Raw genomic sequence first — 25,482 nt, 5'->3', positions numbered from 1 at the left:
AAGAGGGTTAGCCCTATATCAACATTACACATTGCATAGTGCCTCGAGTCGCTAAAGGGCCCAACATGTTTATTAGTTACTTCTAACTACTAAGGGTGCTATATTTTACCTATTTACAAAGATACCAGGTGAAATTGTGATGTAAAGCCACATAATGTGAGGTCACTGACCCCCGTCCCATCCATGCTACATTCATTAGAATTCCAGTTCACCACCCTGATTTTTACCTGAACTTTTCCTGATATTTTCAATAGCTCACTGTCCATATGAGTTACAGATATACAGACAAGTGTGTTGGGTTTCTTGATCTCTTATCAAAAGTACACCTCAGAATTGATTTTCCAAAAATGTTCGCCAAGTACAACTGTGGTTATTAATTAATGTACAGATCTAATTTTCAATAGCTTCGAGTCCAAATGACGTACAGTGCCTTGGAAAGTATTCAGACCCCTTGACTTTTTCCACATTTTGTTACATTACAGCCTTATTCTAAAATGGATAAAAGAAAATAAAAATCTGCAGCAGTCTACAAACTATACCCCATAATGACAAAGCAAAAACAGGTTTTTAGAGTTTTTTTGAAATGTATTATAAATAATACAGAACCTTATTTACATACAGTACCAGTCAGAAGTTTGGACACACCTACAATTTGTTTTATTTTTTACTATTTTCTACATTGTAGAATAATAGTGAAAACATCAAAACTATGAAATAACACATGGAATCATGAGGTAACCAAAAAAGTGTTAAACAAATCAAAATATATTTTAGATTTAGATTCTTCAAAGTAGCCACCCTTTGCCTTGATGACAGCTTTGCACACTCTTGGCATTCTCTCAACCAGATTCACCTGGAATGCTTTTCCAACAGTCTTGAAGGAGTTCCCACATATGCTGAGCACTTGTTGGCTGCTTTTCCTTCAACCTGCGGTCCAACTCATCCCAAACCATCTCAATTGGATTGAGGTCGGGTCATCTGATGCAGCACTCCATCACTCTCCTTCTTGGTAAAATAGCCCTTACACCGCCTGGAGGTGTGTTTTGGGTCATTGTTCTGTTGAAAAACAAATGATAGTCCCACTAAGCGCAAACCAGATGGGATGGTGTATCACTACAGAATGCTGTGGTAGCCATGCTGGTGAAGTGTGCGTTGAATTCTAAACAAATCACAGACAGTGTCACCAGAAAAGCACCATCACACCTCCTCCTCCATGCTTCAGGGTGGGAACCACACATGCAGAGATCATCCGTTCACCTACTCTGCGTCTCACAAAGACACGGCGGTTGGAACAAACAATCTCAAATTTGGACTCATCAGACCAAAGGACAGATTTCCACCTGTCTAATGTCCATTGCTCGTGTTTCTTGGCCCAAGCAAGTCTCTTCTTCTTATTGGTGTCCTTTAGTAGTGTTTTCTTTTTGCAGCAATTTGACCATGAAGGCCTTTTTCACGCTGTCTCCACTGAACAGTTGATGTTGAGATGTGTCTGTTACTTGAACTCTGTAAAGCATTTATTTGGGCTGCAATTTCTGAAGCTGGTAACTCTAATGAACTTATCCTCTAAAGCAGAGGTAACTCTTGGTCTTCTTTTCCTGTGGCGGTCCTCATGAGAGCCAGTTTCATCATAGCGCTTGATGTTTTTTTGCTCTTGAACTTGAAGAAACTTTCAAAGTTCTTGAGGTTTTCCTGGATTGACTGACCTATATGTCTTAAAGTAATGATGTACTGTTGTTTCTCATTGCTTATTTGAGCTGCTCTTGCCATAATATGGACGTGGTCTTTTACCAAATCTTCTGTATACCACCTCTACATTGTCAATACACAACTGATTGGCTCAAAAGGAAAGAAATTACACAAATTAACTTTTAACAAGGCACAACTGTTAATTAAAATGCATTCCAGGTGATTACCACATGAAACTGGTTGAGAGAATGCCAAGAGTGTGCAAAGCTTTCATCAAGGCAAAGGGTTGCAACTTTGAAGAATCTGAAATATAAAATAGGTTTTGATTTGTTTAACAACTTTTTTATTTACCACATGATTCCATATGTGTTATTTCATAGTTGTGATGCCTTCAGTATTATTCTACAATGTTGAAAATTGTAAAAATAAAGAAAAACCCTGAAATGAGTAGGTGTGTCCAAACTTTTGACTGGTGCTGTACGTATTCAGACCCTTTGCTATGAGACTCGAAATTGAGCACAGGTGCATCCTGTTTCCATTGATCATCCTTGAGATGTTTCTACAACTTGATTGGAGTCCACCTGTGGTAAATTCAATTGATTGGACATGATTAGGAAAGGCACACACCTGTCTATATAAGTTCCCACAGTTGACAGTGCATGTCATAGCAAAAACCAAGCCAGGATTGTGTCGAGGCACAGATCTGGCTAAGGGTACCAAAACATTTCTGCAGCATTGAAGGTCCCCAAGAACACAGGGGCCTCCATCATTCTTAAATGGAAGAAGTTTGGAACCACCAAGACTCTTCCTAGAGCTGGCCGGCTGGCCAAATTGAGCAATCTGGGGAGGAGGGCCTGGGTCACGGAGGTGACCAAGAACCCGGTGGTCACTCTGACAGAGCTCCAGAGTTCCTCTGTGGAGATGGGAGAAACTTCCAGAAGGACAAGCATCTCTGCAGCACTCCACCAATCAGGCCTTTATTGTAGAGTGGCCAGACGGAAGCCACTCCTCAGTAAAAGGCACCTAAAAACTCTCAGATCATGAGAAACAAGATTCTCTGGTCTGATGAAACCAAGATTGAACTCTTTGGACTGAATGCCAAGCGTCACGTCTGGAGGAAACCTCGCACCATCCCTACGGTGAAGCATGGTAGAGGCAGCATCATGCTGTGGGTATGTTTTTCAGCGGCAGGGACTGGGAGACTAGTCAGGATTGAGGCAAAGATGAACTGAGCAAAGTACAGAGAGATACTTGATGAACACCTGCTCCAGAATGCTCAAGACCTCAGACTGGGGCATTTAACCATGGAAAGATGACTGGGAATATGGCTGAATACAGACAGTGTAGTTATTTCCTCTGCAAGGCAATCAAACAAGAATGTCGGTATAGGGACAAAGTGGAATGGCAATTCAACAGCTCAGACACGAGACGTATGTGGTAGGGTCTACAGGCAATCACGGACTACAAGAAGAAAACCAGCCACGTCACGGACACCAACTTCTTTCTTCCAGACAAACTAAACACCTTCTTTGCCTGCTTTGAGGATAATACAGTGCCACCGCACAGCCTGCTACCAAGGACTGCGGGCCCCCTCCTCTCCTTCTCCGTGGCCGACGTTAGTAAGACATTTAAACGTGTTAACCCTCGCAATGCTGGGCCGGCATCCCAAGCCGCGTTCTCAGAGCATGCGCAGACCAGCTGGCTGGTGTGTTTACGGACATATTCATTCCTTCCCTATCCCAGTCTTCTGTCCCCACATGCTTCAAGATGGCCACCATTGTTCCCGTACCCAAGAAGGCAAAGGTAACTGAACTAATTGACTATTGCCCCATAGCACTCACTTCTGTCATCAGGAAGTGCTTTTAGAGACTAGCCAACGATCATATCACCTCCACCTTACCTGCCACTCTAGACGCACTTCAATTTGCATACCGCCCCAATAGGTCCACAGACGACGCAATCGTCATCACACTGCACACTGCCCTATCCCATCTGGACAAGAGGAATACCTATGTAAGAATGCTGGTCATTGACTACAGCTGAGCATTCAACACTATAGTACCCTCCAAGCTCATCATCAAGCTGGAGGCCCTGGGTCTCAACCCCACCCTGTGCAAGTGGGTCCTGGACTTCCTGACGGGCTGCCCCCAGGTGGTGAAGGTAGGAAACAACATCTCCACTTTGCTGATCCTCAACACTAGGGCCCCACAAGGGTGCGTGCTCAGCCCCCTCCTGTACTCCCTGTTCACCCATGACTGCGTGGCCATGCATGCCTCCAATTCAATCATCAAGTTTGCAGACGACACAACAGTAGTGGGCTTGAATACCAACCACGACGAGACAGCCTACAGGGAGGAGGTGTGAGCACTTGGAGTGTGGTGTCAGGAAAACAACCTCTCACTCAACGTCAACAAAACAAAGGAGATGATCGTGGACTTCAGGAAACAGTAGAGGGAGCACCCCCCCTATCCTCATCGACAGGACAGCAGTGGAAAAGGAGGAACATTTTAAATTCCTCAACGTATACATCATGGACAATCTGAAATGGTCCACCCACACAGACAGCGTGGTGAAGAAGGCGCAACAGCGCCTCTTCAACCTCAGGAGGCTGAAGAAATTTGGTTTGTCACCTAAAACCCTCACAAACTTTTACAGATGCACAATTGAGAGCATCCTGTCGGTCTGTATCACCGTCTGGTACGGCAGCTGCAACGCCCACAACCGCAAGGCTCTCCAGAGGGCGGTGTAGTCTGCACAACGCATCACCGGGGGGAAACTACCTGCCCTCCAGGACACCTACAGCACCCGATGTCACAGGAAGGCCAAAAAGATCATCAAGGACATCAACCACCCGAGCCACTGTCTGTTCACCCCGCTATCATCCAGAAGGTGAGGTCAGTACAGGTGCATCAAAGCTGGGACCGAGAGACTGAAAAACAGCTTCTATCTCAAGGCCATCAGACTGTTATACAGCCATCTCTAACACAGAGAGGCTTCTTGCCTAAATACAGACTTGAAATCATTGACCACTTTAATAAATGGATCACTAGTCACTTTAATAATGCCACTTTAATAATGTTTACATATCTTGCATTACTCATCACATATGTATATACTGTATTTTATACCATCTATTTTATCTTGCCTATGCCGCTCGGTCATCGCTCATCCATATATTTATATGTACAGTTGAAGTCGGAAGTTTACATACACTTAGGTTGGAATCATTAAAACTAGTTTTTCAACCATTCCACAAATTTCTTGTTAACAAACTATAGTGGTAGATGGTAGAGGCAGATTTGCCGTCGTACCCACTTGCCGTCGGATCCTTACAAGGCACCTGGACCTACGTCCCCGATATCTCTTTCTCATGCGAATTATGGGGATTTGGGACTTGTCGGGTGTCTGAAGTAAATCCTTCGCATCCGACTCATTAAAGAAAAACTCTTCGTCCACTACGAGGTGAGTAATCGTTGTCCTGATATCCAGAAACATTATGTACAAAATAAGTTACAAATAATGCAAAAAAACACACACAATAGCGCAATTGGTTAGGAAACTGTAAAACGGCAACCATCTCATCCGGCGCCAACCTTGTAGCGTCATACCCAAGAAAACTCGAGGCTGTAATCGTTGCTAAAGGTGCTTCAATAAAGTACTGAGTAAAGCGTCTGAATACTTATGTAAATGTGATATTTCAATTGGGTTTTTTTATTAGCAAAATTTTTTTTGCTTTGTCATTATGGGGTATTTTGTGTAGATTGGTGGGGGGGGGGGAAACAATTTCATTTTAGAATAAGGCTGTAACGTAACAAAATGTGGAAAAGGTGTGGGGTCTGAATACTTTCCGAATGCACCGTATGCAGTACATCTAAAACTACTTGATGTTAGGTCAATGACATCCCTCCTTCATAGTATACTCATTAGAATTGCCATTTTTCATTTAATTGAAAATACATTAATATTTCCTGTCCATATGAGCTACAGATCTACAGACAAATGTGGTGGGTTCCTTGACCTCTTATCAAAGGTACACCTTTATTTTCTTAAAATTCAAAGTTTGATGTTCTGAAAAATAAAATATACTCTACACTGTGCATTTTTATAAAATTATGAGACTGGAGAACACATTGGGAGGAATCTTAGACCTTTCCTCCATACAGCATCTTTCTAGATCCTTGATATCCTTTGTATGTGCTTATGGACTGCCCTCTTCATTTCAAACCACTGGTTTTTAATGGGGTTCAAGTCAGGAGACTGAGATGGCCATTTCAAAATGTTGATTTTTTTTGTCGTGAATTTACCATATGTTTGTAGATTTTTATGTATGCTTGGGGTTATTGTCTTGCTGGAAGATCTACTTGAGACCAAGTTTCAGCATCCTGGTACTTGGTAAAGTTCATGCCGTTGACCAGTGTAAGTAAAATAGCCCCATAACGTCAAAGATCTGCCACCATATTTTACAGTTTCTCGACGCCGAAGAGCTCTATTTTCATGTCATCGGACAATAGCACCCATTCCATTCCAAGTGCCAATGTTGTTTATCAAACTCCAGGCGGTGCTATGGTCAGATTTTTTGAAAGTGTTTTACTCAATTATTTCGATCAATAGTGAGCTCACCCGTGATGTGATGAATTACAAATAGTAATTGCTATTAGGTAATTCATATTATGGTTTCTGTCAGCCGAGAGTTATCTAAATATGACTGCTTGTGTTATGTCAATCTTTCCTCAGTTAGCGCTAGGACAAATGTAGCCTATATTTTCCAGTTTGGATGATTGTGTTATGCAGTCGCTACTTCTGCGAATGACATTGTATTCAAAAATAAACCGGTCACATTCAGGACATAACGTTGTAAGGACTGTGTTTGTGCAGAATGTTTCTGTGAAAAAACTGTGGCCGGCTCAAACGTTGACTGTTGCGTCAATCGAAACTGGACTCTAATCACTCCGGTTTGAGCGTACGTTTCAGGGATCACTGTAGATCGATCACATCCGTGTGTTGGTACGTGTCAAAGGGTTAAACCAACTTTGTTTTCCCCACAACAATTTATGTGAAAAAATACATGTTCATAAAACGTAAATAGACCTATGATCTTTCTCACTTTACTGTAGCCTACTTGCATGACCCAGAGAGCTAAAATCACTGGGAGCAAGGTCACTCATGTCCCTAATTCATGATACACCAAAAAACAATTCCCAATTTAAAGTTTATAAATAAATATTTAATGTCATAATTATAAATGTTAATGCAACACATACGCAGGGAGTCATGAAGCAGGTGCAGAAGGTGAGTTTAATAATAAGAAACATGAAGATAATCAAAATTGTAGTAGCGTACTGAACGTAAACAAAACCACTACTGTCTGAAGACTGAGGCTAATGAGAGCTAAATAAAGGGAGAATAATCAGGTTGATGATGAAGTCCAGGTGTGCGTAACAATGGGGAGCAAGTGTGCACAATGATGGTTGCCAGGTGTGTGTAATGTGGGTTGCCAGGACTGGTGGTTAGTAGACCGGCGACGTCGAGCGCTGGAGCAGGAGAGTGTGAGTAGACATGACAGTGCCCTGCCTCCTGACACACGGCTCCAGCCGCAGGACAACGCCGGCCAGGGGGACGGCCTCGATGGCGAGGAGTGGGCTGGTCCGGACGGCGGAGGTGGAAATCCACCGGGACCCAACAGCGCTCCTCTGGACCATACCCCTCCCAGTCCACCAGGTACTGGATCTGACCCCCACGACGTCAGGAGTCCAGGAGGGACCTGACGGCATAGGCGGGGCTCCCATCAATATCCAGGGGAGGTGGAAGGGTGTCGCGGAGGACGGCACCAGCCAGGGGACCAAACCTCCTCTGCGCGCCTGAACCACTCGTCCACCGCAGGAGCTTCGGTCTGGCTCGGGGTCCATGGAGCCAGGGCTGGCTGATATCCCAGGACACACTGGAAGGAGGTCAGCCCGGTGGAGAATTGATGCTGTGAATTCTGGCCGTACTCTACCCAGGGAAGAAACCGGGCCCACTCCCCCTGGCAGTGACTCGTAAGGAACCTCCCCAGCTCCTGGTTCATCCTCTCTACCTGCCCGTTGGACTGAGGCCGGTACCCGGATGTGAGGCTGATCGTGACCCCCAGCTTCTCCATGAAGGCTTTCCATACCCGTGACGTGAATTGGGGGCTGTGGTCGAAGACGATGTCCTCTGGAAATCCATAGTGCTGGAAGACCTACGGGAACAGTGCCTCAGCGACCTGGGCGTTAGGGAGACCAATAAGAGGGATAAAATGGCAGGATCTCGAGAATCTGTCCTCAACAACCATAATAGTAGTGAAACCATCAGAAGAGGGGAGATCAGTGACAAAATCAATGGACAGATGAGACCAAGGCCGCTGAGGCATGGGAAGAGGAAGGAGTTTCCCTGCTGGAGCGTGCCGGGGAGATTTAGTTTGGGCACATATGGAGCAAGAGTTGACATAGCGAGCGACGTCCTGCGCCAAGGTGGGCCACCAGTACTTTCCAGAGATAGATTGAATAGTGCGGGGATACTTGGGTGTCCAGTGATGAGATGTGTTGCACCCAGGTAGGGCTGGGCGATAAATCAATATCAATAATTATCGAGGTAACTAAAACGTTTAACTTTCGATAATGTTGATATAGAATAATTCGGTACAGCAGTCCATTTCACCTCTGTGACGCAGCAGGAATGTGAGGAGAAGTGACAATATGCATGTGGAGAGGTATACGCCAACTAAAAACCACTTAGCACCTCGAGTGATTGAGTAGCCACTATTAACTATGAAAAATGTGTGATTTACATTTCGCTCACACCGCACTGCCTAAACTCTACACCGAGTGTAGGGAAAAAGTTGAGGAACAGCTCAAGACAGATTTGACGTATGTTGCTACTACTACCGATCTGTGGTCTAGTCGCACGCACGTCAGAGCCTTATATTAGCCTCACTATCCACTATATTGACAAAGAGTGGAATCTTCTAAATATATGGCTTCAAACATCATACTTTCCCGACGACCACATGGGTGAAGTTATAGCAGAGGGGCTCATTGACGCTCTCACCTCCTGGGGACTCAGTCAAGACAGACAGGTCTGCATTACAACGGATAGTGGTGCGAACGTGGTGAAGGCCGCTCAAATCAACAAATGGACCTGACTGCAATGTTATGAACATCGTCTGCACTTGGCCATTGGTAAGTAACCTTGTCAATTGTGTATATTGAAGTGATTGGTTAGATGAAACTAAATGTGCATTTTTTTTATCAACTGATTAAGTTAAATATTACATTTGTACATAACTAAAGGGTTTATTGTGATTTTAAAATTGTATTAAAATCTCTTGATTTCTCTTAGAGAGAGTGGGTAGAGACAAACGGATGGATCGAGCAATTGGAGTGTGTAAGAAAGCGGTAGATTACTTTTCCTATTCGTGGAAAAAGGAGACCTGGCAGTTGCTCAAAAAGAACACAACCTACCCCAGCACAAGTTGGTGACAGTCACCTACCAGGTGGGGATCACGCCAAAAGATGTTGCAAAGAGTACTGGAGCAGGAGAAAGCCATTTCACAGGTCTTGTCCAGTGACCAGAAGACCCGGCACTTAGCTCCCACCTATACTGATATAGATGTTCTTGAGTCCATCAACCAGACATTGACCCACTCCTACAATTCACAGATGCTCTGTCTGGTGAGTCTTATGACAGTGTGTCTTACCTGAAGCCAGTACTACACCTGTTCAATACAGAGGTCATGAAACCCGATGATGGTGAAACAGAGCTCACCCAAACCATCAAAACGATAGTCATGAACTATCTGAATGAGAAATATGATGACCTAGCCACAGATGACCACCTGGACATAGCCTCGTTGGTCGACCCTCATTTTAAAACACATTACATCAAAGAGGAGAAGGTGGGCCACATAAAAGCAAGAGCTGTCTCAGAGATGGTCAATGAGGGACATGAAAACCCAAGCCCAGCACAGAGAGACGTTGCTACCGCTTCACCACAACTGACAGCTAAAAAGAGAAAGTAATTGGGCAGTTTTTTTCAGAAATCCATGCTCCATCACCACAGGTCTTACTGAAATCCAGCTGGCAGAGAAGGAACTCAGCTGCTACCTTCAGTCTCCTGATGCTGACAGTGAAACCAATCCACTGAACTGGTGGAAGATCCACCCAAAAAACTTTTCCCAAGTCATCCACCTGGCAAAGCGCTACCTGTGCATTCCTGCGACCAGCTCCCCCTCAGAGCGTGTTTTTAGCACCGGTGGAAACATAGTGACCTGCCATAGGGCAGCTTTAAAGCCAGAGACCGTAGACAAACTTGTCTTTCTTGCTTGTAACTTGTAAGACAACAACTAACCCAACTTCAACTGTGATGTGCCATTAGGCTAACAGTTATAATGCATATTGACTTGCACTATTTGTTTTTAGTTTTTTTTTTTCTTGTTCACAACTTGTAAGGGTTTATAGCTTTAAAAAAAAGGTGGAGTTAATGTTATTTGTGAGTTATTCTACTTCTGACAATAAATAAAAAACATTTAAGCCTTAAGCAGAAATGACCCTTTTTAAACATTAATTGATTAAAATTGTGATAATTATCATTAAAGCTAGAGACAGTAGACAGACTTGTCTTTCTTTCTTGTAACTTGTAAGACAACAACTACCCCAACAAACTGTGATGTGCCGTTAGGCTAACAGTTATAATGCATATTGACTTGCACTATTTTATTTCTTACTCATGAATTGTAAGGGTTTACAGCTTTAAACAAATGTTTTAAATGTTATTTGTGAGTTCTAATTCTGACAATAAATAAGAAACATTAAAGCCTTTGGTTTGTTCAGGCTGCAACGATCGTCGTAGAGAGGTGACCAAGATGCAGCGTGGCACGTGTTCATGATAATTTATTTAAATCAAACAAACACTCGAACAAAATTAACAACGGGAAATGAAAGCACACAGTTCTGTCAGGTACAGAAACACAAAACAGAAAACAACTACCCACAAACACAGGTGGGAAAAGGCTGCCTAAGTATGGTTCCCAATCAGAGACAACAATAGACAGCTGCCTCTGATTGGAAACTATACCTGGCCAAAACATAGAAATATAATGACATAGAATGCCCACCCCACACCCTGACCTAACAAAATAAAGAAATAAACCGTCTCTCTCAGATCAGGGCGTGACACAGGCATTCTTGAGTCTGAAGCAGATATGCACCTTTTAAACATTATTTGATTAATATTGTGATTAATTATCTTTATCGAATGAAAAATATATACATACATATCGTGATAATTTATTTGCCATATCGTCCAGCCCCACGCCCAGGGCAACAGCCGATCCCTTATCCCTGTGGGAACGTGGGTTCCCTCTCCAGAGCCTGGCGAATGTCCACATCTATGTCCCAAAGCACGGGGGCAACGACTCGGAAGGGCAGAATGATGGGTGCACTCAGGACAGAAACATCTCCCACATCGTAGAGACGGGACAGGGCATCGGCTTTGATGTTCTTTGAACCTGGGTGATATGACAAGGTGAAGTCGAATCTAGTGAAGAAAAGGGCCCACCTTGCTTGGCGCTGGTTCAGCCGCCTCGCTGTCCGTATGTACTCCAGGTTCTGATGGTCGGTGAGGATGAGAAATGGGTCCTTGGTGCCTTCCAGCCAGTGTCTCCACTCCTCTAATGCCAATTTCACCGCCAAGAGCTCCGGTCGCCAAAGGCATAGTTCCTCCCTGCAGGAGACAGTTTTTTTGTTGTAGTATGCACATGGATACAATTTCTGTGGGTTACCTTCACGTTGGGACAAGACGGCCCCCACGCCCACTTCTGAAGTGTGTACCTCCACCTCGGAGAGGCAGCATAGGATCTGGGTGTTTCAGCAAAGGGGCGGAGGGGAAACGCCCCTTCAGTATACGGAAGGCCTCATTGACTGCAGGACTCCACACCAACTTATGAGGACCACCCTTGAGGTGGGAGGAGAGGCGATGGAGCTGAAGTTCCTAATGAAGCGGCGGTAGAAGTTGGCAAACCCCAAAAACCGTTGTAGCCCATTTATGGTGGTTGGGACTGGTCATGACTGCATCGCCCTTCCTCTCCTCCATCATAACTCCCTATGGACTGATCCTAAGAAGGAAACAGCGACCTGATGGAACTGGCACTTCTCCGCTTTCACATACAGGTGATTCTCCAGGAGTCGTTCCAGGACTACTCTGACGTTGGCGATGTAATCCTCCAACGTGGCCGAGTAGACCAGGATGTCATTGATATACACAACCACCTCCTGGCACCCAAGCATGTCCTGGAACACCTCGTTAACGAATGCCTGGAACACTGACGGAGCATTGGCTAATCCATAAGGCATCACCAAGTACTCATAGTGACCAGACATCGTGCTGAATGCCGTTTTCCATTTATTCCCCTCCCGGATGCGGATCAGATTGTATGCACTCCGTAGGTCCAATTTGGTATTAAAAGAAACGGGACCCGCTGAGCTGTTCGATCGCGGCCAGCACCAACGGGAGAGGGTAGCAGTACTTGGTGGTGAAGGAATTGAGTTCTCTGTAATTGATGCACAGGTGTAGATCTCCGTCCTTCTTGGCAACGAAGAAGAAGCCCGCCAACTCAGGGGAGGTGGACGTTCGGATGAAACTCTGTTGGAGAGCTTCCTGGATGTACTCCATAGCCTTGGTTTCAGCCACCGACAGAGGGTAGATGTGGAGGCGTAGAGCCTGCAAGCAGGTCGATGCCACAGTCCCAGGGGTGATGAGGACAGAGACAGACAGGTGGCGCAGGTCTTGGAGAAAACGTCCCGGAGATCCTGGTATACTGAGTAAAGGGTCTGAACACTTATGTAAATGTTTTTTATGTTTTTATACATTTGCAAACATTTCTACAAACCTGTTTTTGCTTTGTCATTATGGGGTATTGTGTGTAGATTGATGAGGAAAAAATGATTTCATGAATTTTAGAATAAGGCTGTGATGTAACAAAATATGGAAAAAGTGAAGGGGTCTGAATACTTTCTAAATTTGTATTTAAAAAATATATATTTAACCTTTATTTAACCAGGTAGGCTAGTTGAGAACAAGTTCTCATTTACAACTGCGACCTGGCCAAGATAAAGCAAAGCAGTGCAACACAAACAACAACACAGAGTTACACATGGAATAAACAAACATACAGTTGATAATACAATAGAAAAAGTCTATACACAATGTGTGCAAATGAGGTAGGATAAGGAAGGTAAGCGAATAAATAGGCCATAGTGGCGAAAAAATTACAATATAGCAATTAAACACTGGAGTGATAGATGTGCAGAAGATGAGTGTGCAAGTAGAGATACTGGTGTGCAAAGGAGCAAAATAAATAACAGTATGGGGATGAGGTAGTTAGATGGGCTATTTACAGATGGGCTATGTACAGGTGCAGTGATCTGTGAGCTGCTCTGACAGCTGGTGCTTAAAGTTAGTGTGGGAGATATGAGTCTCCAGCTTCAGTGATTTTTTTTTTTGCAGTTCGTTCCAGTCATTGGCAGCAGAGAACTGTAAGGCAAGGCTGAATGCAGTGTACATAAATGTTAACTAAGTCAGCAAGACTCATAGTCATCCTCTGTGATCCTTTCTCACATGTTGAAGGTCTGTGAAACGTTTTCATAGATCTCTAGGCTTCCTTTTTATTCAAATTGTTTTAATATAAATATTTAAACAATACAAAACATACACATACAAATGACAACAGACACATACAAACATCCACAACATCACCCCTGCCCAGACCCACCTGCTTACACCCCCATCCATCTCCAGCACCCGTGTCACTCTCCGCCACATGGCCTCAAACTGCAGCATTTTATTTCTCTCAGTTGCCCATGCACTTTCAACATTTAGATAATAAAGCATTTGACTTTTCCATTTTGTTAACGATGGAGCATTGGTTGATTTGTAGTTTTGAAGTATACGTTTTTTCAAGATGATTGAGGAGAAAAGGATCGTCCAACCCATCGATCTCTAAGGTTCTGCAGGTTTCCAAAGGGTCATTTTTAAAGGTTTATATAATTGCAATCAAAACAGGTTTCAATTAAGAACCTTTTTGGATGTGCTTAGTGTATAAGCCTGAAAAGCCTGCAATTCAATGGCCTACCCATTGAGTGCTAAAATGTCACAAATATAAGGCAATTAAGTCACATACACAGATGTCTTCAATTAGAATTGTTCATGACAGCTTGTAAAGGCCTAATGTTATCACATGCAAATTCATTCATTTGACATCAATGGTAATATGCAGAGAGTCGAGGGATGACTGACAGAGATTTTCCTGTCTCTCTCCCCATCCCCCACCTTTCCCTCTGTGGTCTTTCATTCCTCCCGCATTCCATACCAAAACATGGCACCGTAGTGTTCCTGTTTCCGTAGTAACAGTTTCCTCTAGAGCTCTTTGTGTCCTGTCGAACCAACAGCTTGCAAGGCAACTGGAGGAGAGTCACCGATTAGTCACAGTTTGATTTGGGTTGTATCCTGTTCCCTATATAGTGCACTACTTTTGACCAACGCCTGGTCAAAAGTAGTGCACTACAGTGCCTTGCAAAAGTATTCATCCCCCTTGGTGTTTTCCCTATTTTGTTGCATTACAACCTGTCATTTAAATGGATTTTTATTTGGATTACATGTAATGGACATACACAAAATAGTCAAAATTGGTGAAGTGAAATGAAAATAATTACTTGTTTCAAAAAATTGTGTGTGAATATGTATTCACCCCCTTTGCTATGAAGCCCCTAAATAAGATCTGATGAAACCAATTACCTTCAGAAGTCACATAATTAGTTAGATTGCACACAGGTGGACTTTATTTAAGTGTCAAATGATCTGTCACATGATCTCAGTATATATAGACCTGTTCTGAAAGGCCCCAGAGTCTGCAACACCACTAAGCAAGGGGCACCAGCAAGCAAGCGGCACCTTGAAGACCAAAGACCTTTTTCCCTGAGACAAAGTTGTGGAGTAGTACAGATCAGGGTTTGGTTATAAAAAAATATCAGAAACTTTGAACATCCCACGGAGCACCATTAAATCCATTATTAAACAATGGAAAGAATATGGCACCACAACAAACCTGCCAAGAGAGGGCCGCCCACCAAAACTCACAGAGCAGGCAAGGAGGGCATTAATCAGAGAGGCAACAAAGAGACCAAAGATAACCCTGAAGGAGCTGCAAAGCTCCACAGCGGAGATTGGAGTATCTGTCCATAGGACAACTTTAAGCCGTACACTCCACAGAGCTGGGCTTTACAGAAGAGTGGCCAGAAAAGCCATTGCTTAAAGAAAAAAATAAGCAAACACATTTGGTGTTCGCCAAAAGGCATGTGGGAGTCACCCCAAATGTATGGAAGAAGGGACTCTGGTCAGAGGAGACTAAAATGTAACTTTTTGGCCATCAAGGAAAACGCTATGTCTGGCGCAAACCCAACACCTCTCATCACCCAGAGAACACCATCCATGCTGTGGGGATGTTTTTCATCGGCAGGGACTGGGAAACTGGTCAGAATTGAAGGAATCATGGATGGTGCTAAATACAGGGAAATTCTTGAGGGAAACCTGTTTCAGTCTTCCAGAGATTTGAGACTGGGATGGAGGTTCACCTTCCAGCAGGACAATGGCCCTAAGCATACTGCTAAAGCAACACTCGAGTGGTTTAAGGGAAAACATTTAAATGTCTTGGAATGGCCTAGACAAAGCCCAGACCTCAATCCAATTGAGAATCTGTGGCATGACTTAAAGATTGCTGTACACCAGCAGAACCCATCCAACTTGAAGGAGCTGGAGCAGTTTTGCCTTGAAGAATGGGCAAAAATCCCAGTAGCTAGATGTGCCAAGCTAATAAAGACATACCCCAAGAGACTTGCAGCTGTAATTGCTGCAAAAGGTGGCTCTACAAAGTATTGACTTTGGGGGGGTGAATAGTTATGCACGTTCAAGTTCTGATTTTTTGTCTTATTTTTTATTTGTTTCACAATAAAAAATATTTTGCATCTTCAAAGTGGTAGGCATGTTGTGTAAATCAAATGATACAAACCCCCCCAAAATCTATTTTAATTCCAGGTTGTAAGGCAACAAAACAGGAAAAATGCCAAGGGGGGTGAATACTTTCGCAAGCCACTGTACACAGGGAATAGGGTGACATTTGGGATGCAGGCAGCCTTGGTCTCTGTTGGTTGTGTTTGACTCAAGGATAAGACTAAAGTAATTACAATCCTCTAGCCTGAGTGAAGAGCCAAAACATTCATCCGTTTATAGTCCAACATGCTCTGGGATTTGCCTGGGAAACATAGCACAAATGGTCAAATGAATGTGTCGTGATTCAACCATGGAATGGATCAACTGCTGGTTAACGTTTGCATGTTGTTTAGTGATTTTTGCATAGAGCATCAGAAAATGAAATGATGGAAAGACGATCATGTCTGAATGTTTTCACTTCTCCTCTTCTCAAGGCTGAGAAACATTCATTTGATTCATTGGGATACATTTATAATAATAGGGCCCAGAACACCATTGCCTGAAATTTTGGGTCAAGAAGATATTGTCCTTGTGTATTTTTAAGCTTCCATTCAGACTATTTTTCCAGTACACTATCTATGACTGTCCATATTCCATAGTCTGTACACCAAGGGCACAGTCCTTTACAAAGGCAGTGGAATAGAGAAGTGCAGCTATATACTGTAGATTGAAAGACTCACTACCATGTCCCTACCCAACCTTTCCCTCCACTGTGTGCCAGATTCACCAAGCCCTCTGACAATTATCCCCGTTTTGGGTAAAATGCCAACAACAACATTGGGAAAGGGAGATACAACTGACTAGGTACAACTGAATGCTTTCAACTGAAATGTGTCTTCCACATTTAATCCAACCCCTCTGAATCAGAGAGGTGCGGGAGGCTGCCATAATTGACATCCACGTCTTCTTGGTTGATAACCCCCTCCTTTAGCAGGACTAAAAAAAGGAAGGACTAAGCTACTACTTGGAAACTTTCTGCAGCTATTTCCAATAACAATTATGACGGACCGATAAGGTCTCTGGGTTTCAGTCTAATTCAATTCCAGTGTAACCGCCTCACAGAGCTAAAGTGGCAGCTATACTGCTCTCATATCAGTCAACACTGACTATGCAACAGTAAGTCGATAAAATAATGATATTTCACTTCATGACTACTACCATTTAAGATTTAATATAGTTTTAGAGGTGCCGCTCTACCCTCTCTGCCTAGGCTATAACCTGCAACCAATTAATCAAACCTGAGCTCAATCAAACCTGAGCCCCCCTCATGAAATGTCGGAGATCTCAATGTCTGATATTGGAACAACCCATAGAGCACTTTATTAAGGGAACCTACATGGGGTTATTTCATGAGATTTTGATTTCGATATTGTACCCACTAAAATATGAATGGACATCCAATCCTTGTTCTAATCAAATCGTTGTATAATAGATAATACTGAATCTAATTTAGGAAGGAACATTCCAAATCTTTCCAAACCTGTACAGTGAGGGAAAAAACTATTTGATCCCCTGCTGATTTTGTACGTTTACCCACTGACAAAGAAATGATTACTCTATCATTTTAATGGTAGGTTTATTTGAACAGTGAGAGACAGAATAACAACAAAAAAATCCAGAAAAACGCATGTCAAAAATGTTATAAAATGATTTGCATTTTAATGAGGGAAATAAGTATTTGACCCCTCTGCAAAACATGACTTAGTACTTGGTGGCAAAACCCTTGTTGGCAATCACAGAGGTCAGACGTTTCTTGTAGTTGGCCACCAGGTTTGCACACATCTCAGGAGGGATTTTGTCCCACTCCTCTTTGCGGATCTTCTCCAAGTCATTAAGGTTTCGAGGCTGACGTTTGGCAACTCGAACCTTCAGCTCCCTCCGCAGATTTTCTATGGGATTAAGGTCTGGAGACTGGCTAGGCCACTCCAGGACCTTAATGTGCTTCTTCTTGAGCCACCCCTTTGTTGCCTTGGCCATGTGTTTTGGGTCATTGTCATGCTGGAATACCCATCCACGACCCATTTTCAATGCCCTGGCTGAGTGAAGGAGGTTCTCACCCAAGATTTGACGGTACATGGCCCCATCTATCGTCCCTTTGATGCGGTGAAGTTGTCCTGTCCCCTTAGCAGAAAAACACCCCCAAAGCATAATGTTTCCACCTCCATGTTTGACAGTGGGGATGGTGTTCTTGGGGTCATAGGCAGCATTCCTCCTCCTCCAAACACGGCGAGTTGAGTTGATGCCAAAGAGCTCCATTTTGGTCTCATCTGACCACAACACTTTCACCCAGTTGTCCTCTGAATCATTCAGATGTTCATTGGCAAACTTCAGACGGGCATGTATATGTGCTTTCTTGAGCAGAGGGACCTTGCGGGCGCTGCAGGATTTCAGTTCTTCACAGCGTAGTGTGTTGTTTTCTTGGTGACTATGGTCCCAGCTGCCTTGAGATCATTGACAAGATCCTCCCGTGTAGTTCTGGGCTGATTCCTCACCATTCTCATGATCATTGCAACTCCACGAGGTGAGAGCTTGCATGGAGCCCCAGGCCGAGGGAGATTGACAGTTCTTTTGTGTTTCTTCCATTTGCGAATAATCGCACCAACTGTTGTCACCATCTCACCAAGCTGCTTGGTGATGGTCTTGTAGCCCATTCCAGCCTTGTGTAGGTCTACAATCTTGTCCCTGTCATCCTTGGAGAGCTCTTTGGTCTTGGCCATGGTGGAGAGTTTGGAATATGATGGATTGATTGCTTCTGTGGACAGGTGTCTTTTATACAGGTAACAAACTGAGATTAGGAGCACTCCCTTTAAGAGTGTGCTCCTAATCTCAGCTCGTTACCTGTATAAAAGACACCTGGGAGCCAGAAATCTTTCTGATTGAGAGGGGGTCAAATACTTATTTCCCTCATTAAAATGCAAATCAATTTATAACATTTTTGACATGCATTTTTCTGGATTTTTTTGTTGTTATTCTGTCTCTCACTGTTCAAATACAAATAAAAATTCTAGACTGATCATTTTTGTCAATTCTAGACTGATCATCTTTGTCAATGGGCAAACGAACAAAATCAGCAGGGGATCAAATACTTTTTTCCCTCACTGTATGTTATGGGCTACGTCCCAAATGGCACCCTACTTACTACACAGTGCAGTACTTTTGACCAAGATGCCATTTGGGACACAACCATGATCTGAGAATGATTGAAGTCTTGTGAGAGGAGCCAAAGTGGAGTATTTTGATGAATCTCCCCACCAAGCCAAGAATAACAGGGTCTGGGGCTGTTCTTACTAAGACCAGTCGCTCTGTCCTCTCAGTCTTGCAGACAGAGGCAAAGTTCTTAATGTTAAGGTTACCTAAGAATATGGATCATCAGTACTAATTGATGTTTTAAGTATATTGACCAGAGTGCTAAAGGTAAGATATTAGTGATGTGGAAAAAAATCGATACAGTAGAGTATCGCAATACATTTTTTTACGATATCGATTTATATGACAAAGTGTTGATTCCAAAAATGTTCGCTAAGATGTTACCATTAAAGAGGCAATCTGCAGTTTCTACATCCATTTTTTAGACCTTTAAATTGATGATATATACCCATTGATTCTTGAAGAATATAACTTAGATGCCTATGAGCTTAGTTCAACTGTCCTACCCCATCAGAACCCAAAATATAAGCTTGTTTTTGTCTTTATTTGTAAACTAGGTAAATATAAACAAACACTGTGTAATTTTGATATCATGGATGGTCAGTCCTTGTATCCATAACTCTATCCATGAGTTTGAGAATGGTTACATTTCTCTAGCCCCATCCCTCAGCGTTCTACCAAAATAGTGGCTTAGAGACTGCTTTGTTATTGTTTGAACTGCAGATTTCCACATTAAATTGTGAGCTAATATGTTTTGATCACTTATTTCCATGACTGATCAAACTCATTTTCTCATGACTCTCTCTTGTCCCTCTACAGGAGAAATATAGTGACCAATGTTTGGAACAGTGAATTGCATTGAAATTGCCATATCGAATCGTAATACATATAGAATTGTCATACATATAGAATCTAGGGCTGTCCCAGACCAAAATGTTGTCTGTTCTTTCAACCAATCAGTTGGTTGAAATTGTACCATATATAGACACACCCTATGTGGTTTAATAAAATCAACTATATGCACTGAGCTTAATGCTTTAAGTGCACTGTTTGAATAAATAATTAAGACACACAAATGACTCGAGGCAGCCAGAGATCAAGATAACCCCATGGGAACAAACTGTTCCCGACCCTCCTGCTCATGCCGGCCTTCGCAGATTCTGCCGTTATGCTCCTGAAGTTGCTGGTAATAGGCTACACCAGGGGTCTGAAAACTTTTTCATGGGGAGTGCTAACCTGACAATTTATCAATTTTTTTTTTTACATACATCATTTATCTTACAATTTCTAACCGATCTGCATGCCAGTTATGATTTTCATATACACATTTTCGTGGAACATTTCAATTATAATAATGTATTTTTGTACTATTGCCAACTAGGTAAAAAAATAGCCTACATAAAGCCAACAAATAAAAACATTGTAGGTAGAAAATATCATGATTTAAAAATAAATATCCTATAGGCCTAAATCACATTGGCTACACATGGAGGTTTGTTCATGTTCTTTCAATCGCATTTGTCTCTCTACTCTGCCTGTCTGCATCGAACTTGAAACATATCAACTATCAAACTGCAAGTTCATATCAACTATCAACTGGGTCGGCCCTCAGGTCACTCTAGCAAACTTGAAACATTGTATCAACTATTCTGGGCCCTCAGTTTACCCCAGCAGTGAGCTCCAGACAGACACCGCTGTATTTGCAGAACTTCGCAAGGGATAAGAAAGTAGCCTAATCAGATATTTTACGACGTTTTCACTGCATGATATTTTCCCCTTTCACACCGAGGCTTGGTGGTTATAAGGGAGAGAGCTGGTAAGAATTGTCAAATACATTGAGGAGCTATTGTATATCATTCTCAATGGATGTAAAAACAGACTTTGTTTACTTGCTGTTTGAGGTGAAGAAAAATACTTTGAGAAGCTCCACAGCTCATTAGCAGTGGTGAGTTAAGACAATCAGAAATACTATCAGACATCCCCAAATGTGTACATTTGCGCGCAGGCCAGGTAGCCTAAGCTTACTTCCATGCGTAATCAGGTGCGCGTCTTTACTCAACATTGACAAGAGCGCTCCAAACAAAAGACAATTAATAAATTGACAACACGTAAATGGAATGAAATAAACCAAAACTTGTTTCTCACAAGTGTAGCATAGGTTGTGAGCTCTGCAATCAACATGTCCACTCCGCCAATGAGAACGGTGAACGACTGTATGCATTAACAGAAATGACTGTAGCCAAACAAACATTGTAGATTAGAAAATATGGGAATTAATGGTAATTGTATTACTGGTGATATATGTAATGAGGAATTGATAGTCACTAACAATAAAATGGCAAATAATTCACACAGTTAAGTTATGAAACAATGTATGTGCACAAACTGGCCAGAGAGAGCATTCTGGAGAGAGACGCGCCTTGTGCAGAGTGATGGACCGAGCCATCCCCGCGGCCTCCGCAATGGATTAGTCCACGCTTCATGTCCACCAGATGCATCATAGTCTTGCATTCCGGCGGATGTCATTCATTTTCAATGGAGCGGTCCGCAACACTACGTTGGGGGTGTCCCACTAGGCTGCGTTCTGTGTACCACATGCATTCAATATTTTCAACTTGTGTGTTGCTTTACCGTGCGGTGGTACAAATGGGAGTACACACAGACTCCAACTACCTAGCTTTTAGAGAGTTGAAAAGCGAAGTACATGTGCCTCAGTACATAAAATGCGGGCTAGACATTCGACAAAACAAAACACATGCATCTGGTGGACATCGGGCATGACATATTTTTGATAAATTTGCGACCGCAAACTAAATAAAATCTCCGTCAACTAACAGTATATAGACCAAACAATAGACCAGTCGACTAAATGGGGTCAGCCCTAATAGAATCGCAATACAAATCGTATCTGCATCTAAGTATCCTGATAATATCGGATCGGGGGCTTCCTGGTAACTCCCAAGCCTACAAGATATGGAGTGTACTATTTGCATTAGAGCTGAATCCACAGCAGACAGCCAGTGACTGTTGTTGTTCGAGGCCATTCCATTTGAATGGAAAAATGCATATAAGGCCATAACATATTTATGGAAAGCGCCCAGTCCAGGGGGTGTACTTATAGCCTACATAATGCTACCTCACGCTATAAACAGGAGATTGGCCTACAGGGCAGGAGCCTTTCTGGCTCAGACAAGGCTTACTTTTACTTCACTTCATTCATTTTTCTTCTAATTGCACAGAAGGTCATGCCCCTTATAAGGGAAAATTCACGTAGCGCCATACCATTGCCATATGCACAGAATGTGCTACTAGATACCCAGACAGCAGCAGGCTTTGAAAAGAGAAGAAGGGAGCCTCTGTTCATATCTATAAATAATGTGAAATAAACATGAGGGCGTACCTTTTCATTTCATGGCTTTGTCACGGATGCCAGTCGAGTAAGATGCTTGGAAATTGTTTTTCTTTTCAGCCCTAGGCCAGTAGATTTCAGTCAGTGGATGCATTCCAAATGGTCTCTTATTCCCTATATCCTCCTGAGACCCGAAAGAAAAAACGTTTGGGATACATTTAAAAAAAAATTATGTACATAAGTGTTTGGGGGTGAAAAACAACATTTTACGAAGAAAAAAAGTTAGAAGACATTGTTATTTATCTTTTATTGTAAGTGCAAAATTGTCCTCTGTAGTGGTCATTAGGATGTAAACATGAAAACATTTACATTAAAGCACAGAGTTTCTAAACCCAGAGGCGAAAACATAGCTAGACTTCCGGGAACGCTTACAAAACAGGCGAAACAGACCAGGCCGGGGTTTGAGAAGTCAATGAAAGAAGTGAACAATTCTTCTTAAGTTGTTCATTTTCTTAAACTAAAGGCACAATCTAGATTTGAACCAATGTCTTAAGTAGTTGAACATGTTATTACTCCAACCTTGTGAAAGTGACACACTGACACGTTTTAATTTTCATCAAAAACACTTTTATATCGAAGGATTGTGTTAATTAATAATTACACACACTTCTTTTCAAATTTCTATAATATCTACTAATTTTGATGGCAGACATTTTTTTAAGAACCAAGAAGATAAAGATGTCAAGGTCACACCCACACACATCTCACTGAATACTGTGGCTTATATGGCCTCAGCGATACAGACCAAGAACTGACGTTCACTAGAGACGACAAAAATGAAATGCACTACTTTTCACCAGAGCCCTATGGGGTGTGTTGAATTGTGCCACTGAAAAGCAGACTATTCATTTTCACTTTCCAGGAAGTTCATTACTCATTGGCCCTGGCCCTCTTGTCTTGTCATCTAATGAAGTCAGATACAAAGGACATGACAGTAGTGCTTTAATGTGATTGCACTAACCAACATCTGTTCATGAACAAAACACTGGGATTGGTATAAGTGAGTTAGCTAATCAAATGATTGCTGTGTCGTGTGTGTGTGGGGGGGCTGTGTGTGTGTGCGCGCATGTCTGTTTGTTCTAACAGTTTTATTAGTTGTAAACATTCCACCCACTCAACTACAGAGACCACACTAAGAACAGCTACCAATTAGGCCTACATACTTTTCCATTCTTAAACCTTTCTTTTTATCTTCTCTCATGCAGCTGTCCGTTCCTGGCGTCCAACCTGACCCCAGCCATCCCAGTGATCGGAGGGGTGTTGTTTTTCTTTGTGCTGGGGATGCTCTTCAGGGCCAGCTTCAGTGACCCGGGGGTCCTGCCCCGCGCCACGCCCGACGAGGCTGCCGACCTGGAGAGACAAATAGGTAACTATGGAGACAACCTCGTTTCCTGACGGTCCAGAGTCCAGGGGATGGTTTCCCAAATGGCACCCTATTCCCTATATAGTGTATGTGAGTAGTATACTACTTTTGACCAGAGGTGGGTTTTGGTCAAATGTAGTGCACTATGTAGGGAATAGGGTGCCAAGGTCCTGGTCAAAAGTAGGGCACTATGTAGGGAATAGGGTGCATTTTGGGACTTGGACCAGGCAGGACTCTGACTCAGAGTCTCTGATGCTGCCTCTTCTCCTTGTTTGTGTTCAGCTAATGAGGCAGATAGATTTGAGGTCAACGTAAACTTCACCCGACCACTGTCAAACGGTTTGGATCGAGCCAATCACATGCGGCCTCTAAACGCCTTTGGTGTCTGTGTGCGCGTGTGAGAGGATAAGGTATTCAGTGTTGTTTATGTTTGGAGATGACATCAGCTTCGAGAGGCGCTTTGCCCTGAGCACCAATGGCATGTTGTTCAAACAGTCTGACTAAGGGCCTCGTTTTAGAGTTCAATCTATAAAATATCTCACCAGAAGCCCAAATGGTTCCATATTCCCTGTATAGTGCACTACTTTTGACCAGGGCTCATAGGGCTCTGGTCAAAAGTAGTGCAATATGTAGGGAATAGGGTGCCATTTAGGATGCAACCCTCTATCACAGGAGCAAGCCACTAGTTCCGTTTTGTTATGAGATGTCCAATCCAATGCGTAGCAAGAAGAATCAGTCAGTGATTTTCAATGAGCGAAATCTGTGCTATATAGACAGAACAATCTGGATGTATTTTTGGAACTCTGTTTTTTCCTGTGAATACAGCATTCCAGAACTGACTTGTCAATCACAAAAGATCCAGTACTAAGAGAATTAGCAAATTTGGGCGTTGTTTGCTCTGTTTATCTAACTCCAGCTTTCTTAGAGCAGCAGAGAAAGCGTCTCTCATGGTTACGTCACAAATGCCCCCCTATTCCCCGTGTAGTGCACTACCGTAGGGCTCCAGTCAAAAGTAGTGCACTATATAGGGATTAGGGTGCCATTTGGGACACAAGCCTGTGTCTCACCACATCAACAGTGTTTTATACAGCCGTTGAGGAAGGGTAGAAGTAATTTACTGTTATATTTACTCAATTCGGTTGTATACTGTCTGTGGTCGGTCACAATGTGCTGCACTAGAACTAACATACACACATCCTCTAGTACAGGATCTGGAGGTTCAGTACTGTATAGTCAACTCTACAAACAGCGAAATTGGTACTAATTGCCATCAAAATCATACCTGTAAACAATACCTATAAACAATAATTACATTTTGTTTATTAAACGTTGATGAAAAGTGATATTACAGGCCTGCACTGAAAAAGCAGTGAACTTTTGGAGAAGTAGTCTAGTCCTATTTATTGTCTGTTTCACAACCTTCCCTAGCTTTTGCAACCTCGAAACTCCTTCAAACGGCGTTCTTTCCCTCTCGTTGTCGCTCCCTCTCTTCAGTCTCGCTCACTACAAATGCTTGCTTTCGAGTAGCTCAATATGTTTTCAATTCTAAGCTGCTTTATTTGCTGCTTCCCACAACTCACTTGCAGTCAAACAAATCCTTCTGTCTGATATCTGCTTTGTCTCTCTCTTGCAGTGTGTGTGTGTGTGTGTGTGTGTGTGTGTGTGTGTGTGTGTGTGTGTGTGTGTGTGTGTGTGTGTGTGTGTGTGTGTGTGTGTGTGTGTGTGTGTGTGTGTGTGTGTGTGTGTTCTCCTCTCCTTTATATATATATAAATCTCATCATTCCTGCACTGTCTTCCAGCAGGAGTCTTGTTGTTATAT

General features: G+C 42.8%; 1 protein-coding gene across 1 annotated transcript in view; it reads left to right on the top strand.

The window, feature by feature from the left end:
- Positions 1–25,482, top strand: part of LOC106607667 (zinc finger DHHC-type palmitoyltransferase 14) — a 49,691-nt gene that overhangs the window by 1,515 nt on the left and 22,694 nt on the right. The window contains exon 2 of the mRNA XM_014204863.3: positions 23,506–23,666. Coding sequence (XP_014060338.1) covers positions 23,506–23,666 — 161 coding nt within the window. The remainder of the gene's footprint in view (positions 1–23,505; positions 23,667–25,482) is intronic.

The sequence above is a fragment of the Salmo salar genome, chromosome 06, assembly GCF_965601325.2.
Source record: "Salmo salar chromosome 06, fSalSal1, whole genome shotgun sequence".
Taxonomy (NCBI): domain Eukaryota; kingdom Metazoa; phylum Chordata; class Actinopteri; order Salmoniformes; family Salmonidae; genus Salmo; species Salmo salar.
This window is presented reverse-complemented; position numbering and strand designations above follow the sequence as displayed.